Raw genomic sequence first — 8,623 nt, 5'->3', positions numbered from 1 at the left:
TTCATAAAATGTTCAAATACATTATTCTGAAAACTTTCACAACGTGTCAAACGATTACATGCATCATCTTCAGGTGATTTAATTCACAGCGATTGAATTCAAGTTTATGTTTTTAATGAGAATAATGCTCAAATGTGGTTGGGACGTTTATTGACAAAGGCATAATAAACTAATACATATCTGGCAACTCTAAAATGTTCTCAAAGCATTTCCTGTTTTAACAGAACATTCAATTACAGAATACAAGTCACTAGACATACATCAGACTTGGCCATTGTGGTTTGAATGCATATCTTCATATTATAGGAAAACATCTGGATGGATTATGTGAAGTATGTAGAATATCTGTAGTTCATGTATTATTTGAATGTGTGCCATATGTTAATGAAAAGAAGGAATTAAATGGAAAATGTGAGAAAATTGGCGTAACCACCTTTTCCACAGCCACTCACTCTTCCACTCTTCTTGGAGAAGATATCGGAAACATTAAAATATGTTCTGGAATTTTTAAAGACAAAGGATTTAAGATTTTGAGTTTTGTTTTTTCACCATAATAAGTAGATTTAAAAGTCCTGTTGACGGTGGTAATGAGCCGAATGGTATCTGCCATCATAAAATGTAATAAGAAGTAGCATATATGCCTCATGAATTAATTTTAGATACCGTATGCAAATTAAATCACTGCACACATACATTGCATAACATAATTTGTTTAATTTACCAGCAACATAAATCTTTGTCAACAGGCAAAATATGTATCAATTAAAAGAAATATATTTGTTAGTAGGCGATTCAACCAACATGTAATGGTAATATTTGTATGTTACAGAGAACAGCAGTAGATGAAGCACAGTGGTATCGAGCACTCTTCCCAGAAAGAGCTTCACATAATCTGGTCAGTACTTCTTGATCTGGGACACTTCATTCAGGTAGGCAATAAACAGCTTGGTTCCCTCGATGTAGTTGTATCTGAAAAATAAAAATAAAACAACGTATGTATCTGCATAAAGAAAAGCACTCCAGCAGATTAAAGAAGATCTAGTTACCTGCTTATCTTCTCGTTCTGTGAGTGAAGGCCGTCGTCAAAGCCTCCGATGGGAAGCATAATGATGCTCTTGCCTGTTACATCCTGAAATGTTCTGGCAATGGGAATCGTGCCTCCCTCACGGATCAAGTCAGGCTCTGTGCCAAAAACTACAGGAGAGAAGTACGTCGTGACGTCATTACTCCCTAGATCATTTTATATTATTAAATGCACAACTGTTTACATTGTGAATCTTGGCTCTAGAAGTATTTTTTCCCCTTGCACTTTCTCCATAAAAAAAATTCAACTAGTTCTCAGTTGCTTATAACTGCGACAGTATTTTAAAAATCCAAACAAAAGACAAAAGTTAAAGACTCTGTAATTAATAACATCATTTGCCGTGCTTTTTGAGAGCAGATGTCACTGCTTCACAATTTCTTTGTGGAGAAAAAGATGTTTTTACACCTAGAATATCCTCTCATTCCCATCAGAATAGAAGTGAAAATTAGGGATTGTACGGCACAGGACCTCTCTTGACCGCTGCTTTTCCGGCTTCAAATAATGGATGGGTGGGATCAGCCAGCCAAGGTTTGGCTCCAATAACCATGGTGACGTTGAGTTTATTGGGACTCTTGCGTTTAGCAAACACTGATCGTAAATATTCTGTCACCTAGGGTTGAAAAGATCATATTTTGCTCTAAATGACAGTGTGAACAGTTGGATTTACGTCTTAAAATGAGATTTATCTGCTTTCACCTGTTTTTCAACTGTGGCTGGATCCATTTTAGGTACCTGGCGAATGGAGAACTTAGCTATGACCTTGGCCGGTATGACAGTCTTGGTGCCAGATGAAGAGAAAGCGCCCTCTATGCCGTGGATAGACACGGTTGGGTGACGCCATCGATGAGCGAGTAAGTCAACCTGATGGGATTAAAGAACAATAGCATGAATTTCACAATTATGAATTTCTCATATGACTCAAGAAAACTTGGAATTATAGAGTAAATTGACATATTTCTTATTTTCGGGTGAACTATGACTTAAAGTCACCATGAAATCAAAATTGACAATTCTTATTTTTTATGGAATATTGCAGTGGTTATTATAAATGATTTGTCAGTGCACATCATTATTATTATTTTTATTCATGCGCCTCATAATCTTGAATCAAAATTCATTCTTGCACTTGCAGCAACATCTCTTCTCTGATGATGTGTTTACTGGCATGAGGGCGGGGCGACCTGTCACTCACATGAGATCCTCCAATAGCAAACCACAACCATCCAATCAATTTCCAATGGACAAAATCAAGCCTCGCCCTATATTTGTTCTCATTTGAGAAGCCGTTTCACTCAGATTTACATCACAAAAAGAAAGAAAAGCCTATCGCAACTTCCATTTCATGCCGTCTTTTAAAACTGCCATCTTTTTCCTTGCCTTGTTAGAATACATCAGCTTGTCCATGCCGATTTCTTTCTTGTAGCTCTCCATGTCAAACTCAATGTCTTGATACATCTTCCATTCCTCATCGGAAAGATGTGCGACTGCATCCCTGATGCCGGGAATGAGGATCTCCCCGCTAGGGCTGATGAGTTTGTCTGTGTAAAAAAAAAATTGATTATGATCCTTGATAACTGATGATTGATAATGAGCTGGTGAAATTCTAAAGAGCCGAATGTGTTAATAAGCACCTAAGATGCCGATCAGGTCGGTCATTGGTTCAATTACTGTTCCTCCATAAACTCCAGAGTGCAAATCCTTCTTGGGTCCCTCCACCTATACCACCATTAAAAAACAAACAAGTGTAAGGAACATTGCTATTAATTAAAAAGTAAGCATTAATCAAAAATACTTCAGATCATAAATGAAACAAAGCAACTGACAGGATGCAGACACACTTTAATATATTATGTTGCAAGCAGTGTTGGGTAAGTTACTCTAAAAAAGTAATTAATTACTAGGTAGTTATTACATCTTCACCAGTGTAATTAGATTACTGTACTAATTACTCGCTCTAAAAAGTATTGCACTAATTAATTAATTCAAATAAATAATATAAAAGTCAATTGCATAAATTATTCTTGAACTGACTAAAGTATAAGAGAGAAGATTACATTAAAAACATGCATTTTAACATCAGTCCTTAAATTTTGATGTTAAAACCACTATTGTTTTTATATAGAATTATTCTATAGTCTATACAATAATGAATGCAATTACATCAGAAGTAACTGTAATTAAATTACAGAAAAATTAAGAGTTATCCCTTAAAAATAATTAAATTACTTAGTAATGAGATACACTCAACACTGGTTGCATGTCAGTACTGGTTAACTTATGGATTTGCTTTCTTGATATTTTGTGACTTTTTCTCATGCAAAGTTTCGACACTCTGTGTTGTGGGAATGTGCATATAAAATTTCTATTTGTGGGTCAATTCGACCCCAATTTTTCATAGTTGTTAAATCTTTTGAAATTTGTACTCGTTTTTTTTTCATAGTGCGATTTTTGGCGAATTGTTTTGAATCCAATTTGGGTAAATTTGATCCGCACCATAACGATCATACCCAGATTTTTTACATTATACAAGGCTTAAGCCACATATACATGTATAAAATATGATATTTAAAAAATATATACTATGTATTTTAGATAAAAACTAAAAAATATCTGGTGATGGCACATGAAGAGCATCTGAATGGTTTAATCTCGGTACCTGAGCAAAGAAGTAGCAGTTGCCTCTGGTTCCGTAAGTCAGCGCGGGTCGTTTGCTGAGCCAAACACAGTCAGAGATGATGATATAATCTACATCTGTGAAGAAAATGTCTTTCTGGTCCTCAATCATTTCATCTAGGCCATTAGAGCCAGTCTCTTCCATTCCCTCGATGATGAATTTAACATTGACAGGCAGCTCCTGTAGGACACAGTTTGAACTTCAAACTCTGGACAAAGAGTCGATATAGCAACATGTTGCATTTGAAGAATTATAACATTTCATTTCATTTCAACCTGTCTTACAATGTTAAGGGCCTTGTAGACCTCCACCGTGTGGATCCAGGCCAACACTGGTGCTTTGTTATCAGATGCTCCTCTTCCATATAGATTTCCTAGGAGTAAACCATACATATTATCTGATTTTCTTGCACAACCTTTGAAATCACCATGAAATAAAAATTGACAATTTTTAAAAAAGAAAATACTGCAGTATTTACTATAAATAATGTATCCATGGACATCATTATTATTATTTTTTAAATTCATATGCTTTGTAATCTTTAATCAAAGTAACTCCTCCCTCTTGCAGCGACATCTCTTCTATGATGATGTGTTTACTGGCGCGAGGGCGGCGCAACCTGTCACTCACATGAGATCCACCAATAGCAAACCACAACCATCCAATCAATTCCCAATGAACAAAATTAAGCCCCGCCCTACATTTGTTCTTGTTCCATAAGCTGTTTCACTCGGATATACATCACAATAGGGAAGAAAAGATTATCGCAGCTTCCATTTCATGACGACTTTAAATGTAAAGGTTTCATTCAATATCTACAATTACCGGCAAATGTTTGGCTAAATGAATCACAGCTATGAAGCATATAGCTAAAGTGATTATTTGAGTTTTGAGAAAGCAAGACATTTAAACGTCGAAGCTAAAAACTTTCAATTGAAGTAACAGGTGACAGGGTTACCATCGATATCAGTCAGCTCATAAGGTTCTGTTGCCCATCCGTCTTCTTTCTTGGCTGGCTGGACGTCCACGTGACCGTATACGCAAACAGTGCGTTTACTGGGATCACTACCAAACTGAGCTGTGACCACTTTTGGCAGGGCAATTGTGCTTCCGTTGGGAGACTGCAAAAGAGATGAACTGAAGGTTTAACTTTGATGGGTCTATTTCGTTCGTCCAGAACTTATAGAACCATATTACATACGTAACTCTCGTTTTAAAGGGATACTCCACTTTTTTTGGAAATAGGCTCATTTTACAACTCCCCCAGAGTTAAACAGTTGAGTTTTACCGTTTTCGAATCCATTCAGCCGAACTCCGGGTCTGGGGGTCCCACTTTTAGCATAGCTTAGCATAATGAATTGAACCGGACAAGACCATTAGCATCTCTCTCAAAAAAATGAACAAAGAGTTTCGATATTTTTCCTATTTAAAACTTGACTCTTCTGTAGTTACATCGTGTACTAAGACTGACGGAAAAGGAAAAGTTGCGATTTTCTAGGCTGATATGGCTAGGAACTATACTCTCATTCCTGCGTAATAATCAAGAAACTTTGCTGCAGTACCATGGGTGAAGCAGGCGTAATGATATGACGCAGCACCTGATAATAGTCCCCAGCTCAGTAGCCTATTATCAGGCGGCATGCGCTGCGTCATATCATTACGCCTGCTTCACCCATGGTACGGCAGCAAAGTTTCTTGATTATTACGCAGGAATGAGAGTATAGTTCCTAGCCATATCAGCCTAGAACAGGGGTGCCCAACCCTGCTCCTGCCGATCGACTGTCCTGCACAGTTCATCTCCAACCCTAATCAAACACACCTGCCTTTAATTTTCAAGTGATCCTGAAGACCTTAATTGGTTGCTTCAGGTGTGTTTGATTAGGGTTGGAGATAAACTGTGTAGGACAGTCGATCGGCAGGAGCAGGGTTGGGCACCCCTGGCCTAGAAAATCGCAACTTTTCATTTTCCGTCGGTCTTAGTACACGATGTAACTATAGAAGAGTCAAGTTTTAAATAGGAAAAATATCGAAACTCTTTGTTCATTTTTTTGAGAGAGATGCTAATGGTCTTGTCCGGTTCAATTCATTATGCTAAGCTATGCTAAAAGTGGTACCGCCAGACCCGGAGATCGGCTGAATGGATTCGAAAACGGTAAAACTCAACTGTTTAACTCTGGGGGAGTTGTAAAATGAGCCTATTTCCCAAAAAAGTGGAGTATCCCTTTAAGTAATGAATAGTCGAGCTGTCCTAAATGAAGACACTAAAGTTCATTGAGCATGAGTGAGTGGATGCATGATCTCACCGCCTGCGTTCCGACGTCGATCATTTGCACGGTTCCTCCAATGAGCCGGAGTTTTTCTGCAGTCATGTCCATCATTCTGTGCAAGTCGGGTCGCTTTGTAACATCACTGGAGTCGCTCTCCACAGCGACCCACTTTCTCAGTGTCTTAAACAAGACAAAATAGTTTTTTAAAGGTGGCATTTCATACATGGATTATAATTAGGCTATGCGATGTTTCTGAAAATACTCCATATGTTGTGTGTACAACGGTTATTAATTAGCCTATTAACATTAATTATATTATTCATTTTTAAACTTGATTGCATTATATACATCCTGTTTGCTATATTCAAATTTAGGAACTGAATTTTAAGAAGAATTCAAATAGATTCAAAAATCTATTTCCTTCATCAACATCCTTTGCTAACCACATTAAATCTTCAAAGAAAAGAGTCTTGGCAATTCTGTGTCTTCTTATGTGGAGTTTAAATAAACAACTTCATCTGCTACAATCTGCAACAGACTGTGTTGCATTCCTGCAGAGATAAGATGCATCAATAAAGAGACACATAGATGCCATTCGAGCATCTACAGATGGATGCTGTCTTTCTGAGCTTTCTTAGCTCACAGTTTGGACACAAGATCACCAGTTATCATATGCAATCTTTACATTAATGAACAACTATAACATCCCAACCAAGAAATACCTCGATAAATTCCTCTTCATGAGTCTTGACGTATTGCGTCAACTCCTCAAATTTGAAGGAAGACGCTCCTGTCCACAGAAGGAAACAGACTAAACTAACGCTGTTCATCTGTGGAGAGCAAACAGAGTCATCAGCGGAAGACTGACACACTGGCAGAATATTCTTATTCTCAGAATAAGAAATAAAATGTTTTTAAGATAAATTAATTCACCTACCATCTCAAGACGATTTGCTTACGAGGAGGTCCAAAGAGCTCAGCGCAGTCCAGTGCTCTCTCCAGATGAGGCGGTGTTAAATAGTTTTCATCACAGGGAACCTCCCGTCGAGATAAGGTCACTGAAGTCTCCTTTGCATGGAAAAAAACAGCTTATAGCTGCCAAAATGAATTTTCTTGCTGGCAAACACAATCCCTAAAGCAAGGCTGAGTAAAGCCCTCACGCTGAGTTCAGTATGGAAGCAGATCAACTACATTCCAAAGCTCAAACACTTATAGTGACTCTGTTGAAAGGACAAACATCAATACTTCACTAGATAACCTGACATCTCTTTGTATTCTGGATTTACAAAGTTGAGTTAAACTGGAAGATTAGTTGAAGTTAGGCCTTGAGTAATTTCAATGATGAGGTTTGAAGCTTATGCAATGGAAGCCTTGTGTTTAAAATGAGATTCTCAGAATATTCTGGGCAAGGTTCTCTCAAAGTTATGAACAAATGTTCTTCTAGTAATGTTAATAAAGTGATCTGGTCTTTAAAAAAAGTTCTCAAAACGTTAGCACAAGAACAGTATTCATACGTCATTCATGGCATATTTTTTCCTGAAACGTTTTAGTTGAACATCCGTACTACTTGGTTCAGAATGTAATTCAAAAGTAACATTCCAATAATGTTTTCAAAGTGTTAAAATGGAATGTTTTCTTAATGTTCTTTCTAACGCTCACATACCAAAAAAAAAAAAAAAGAGATGTTTTTTTTCTAAAACTTAATAGGAACATCAGCAAAATGTTCTTAAACCATATTTTTTGTTATCTGGGATGGTTGTTATGGGGTTCCAGTGTTCTATAGGGAGCTGCTAAAAAAAATTGCCAATGCATTTTTTAATGTGGTTGCTGTTGCTAAGGCATTCAGAGTGATTTCTTGAGCTGATACAGATCGACAGAAAAACAGATTTTCTTGATAATCCTGGAAAAACCTTAAGCCTAATTAGTCAAGTAAGTCATAGAAAACCTTTGTCAAACTAACATAATGAGCACGTTGACCACAGAAATCTGGTTTTAATAGATGGGTCATGCCGAGAACAGACACCAATCCTGTCCGCCATTTTGATTTTCTTACATAAAACTAGTTTTTCACGCTTCTAGGCCGTTTGTCCGATTTTCACCAAATTCGAGACAGATCATCATCAAAACATGCCGACAAAAAGTTATGGATTTTATGTTGATAGACAAAACAATTTTCGTATACCCCATCAACGAATTTGATGGCAAAAAAACAAACTGCATCTGAGACTGTATCTCCAAAGCAATCTCACAGCAAATTCGTATGAATTTTATGAGGGGGCTTATTCGTAGATTTGTCTAGACCCCAGTGATGGGTAGGTTTGGGGGGCGGGGTTAGGGATGGTCCTTCCTGACGAGGTTTTTGAACAATTTTATGAATTAGCCATCTTATTACAATACATACAAATTTCCGTGAGATTGGGTTGGTATCTCTGGAAAGATTTTACATATTGACACCATGATTGACACCAAACTTGATGTGTGTAATTGTCACAAACACCACACCAGATTCATTTGGTGTCAGCGCCACCTACTGGTCAAAAGTAATATGCAATTATGTTACATAGTGATTGGCAGCATCCAAAATTGCATACTGTCTTG

General features: G+C 37.3%; 1 protein-coding gene across 1 annotated transcript; it reads right to left on the bottom strand.

The window, feature by feature from the left end:
* Positions 1-99: 99 nt before the first annotated feature.
* cndp1 (carnosine dipeptidase 1) lies at positions 100-7,042 on the bottom strand. Its single transcript, XM_084386074.1, has 12 exons — positions 6,963-7,042; positions 6,748-6,855; positions 6,062-6,205; positions 4,717-4,879; positions 4,043-4,131; positions 3,741-3,938; positions 2,716-2,800; positions 2,462-2,622; positions 1,781-1,945; positions 1,553-1,694; positions 1,047-1,194; positions 100-969 (listed from the first exon to the last, which is right to left on the bottom strand). Exons 1-12 carry the CDS (start codon positions 6,963-6,965, stop codon positions 897-899), a joined length of 1,479 nt encoding a protein of 492 aa, XP_084242200.1. The 5' UTR covers positions 6,966-7,042; the 3' UTR covers positions 100-896.
* Between the last annotated feature and the right edge of the window lie 1,581 nt (positions 7,043-8,623).

This window comes from Rutilus rutilus (genome assembly GCF_951802725.1).
Source record: "Rutilus rutilus genome assembly, chromosome: 17".
Taxonomy (NCBI): domain Eukaryota; kingdom Metazoa; phylum Chordata; class Actinopteri; order Cypriniformes; family Leuciscidae; genus Rutilus; species Rutilus rutilus.
This window is presented reverse-complemented; position numbering and strand designations above follow the sequence as displayed.

What these genes read in the sequence shown, in the direction of transcription:
- cndp1 (XM_084386074.1), bottom strand. An exon ending in ACTGCTACTTCTTTGCTCAG is followed by an intron (nt 2,801 to 3,740) that starts GTACCGAGATTA and finishes ATGGTGGTATAG; the next exon opens with GTGGAGGGACCCAAGAAGGA. An exon ending in CAGCCACAGTTGAAAAACAG is followed by an intron (nt 1,695 to 1,780) that starts GTGAAAGCAGAT and finishes TTTCAACCCTAG; the next exon opens with GTGACAGAATATTTACGATC.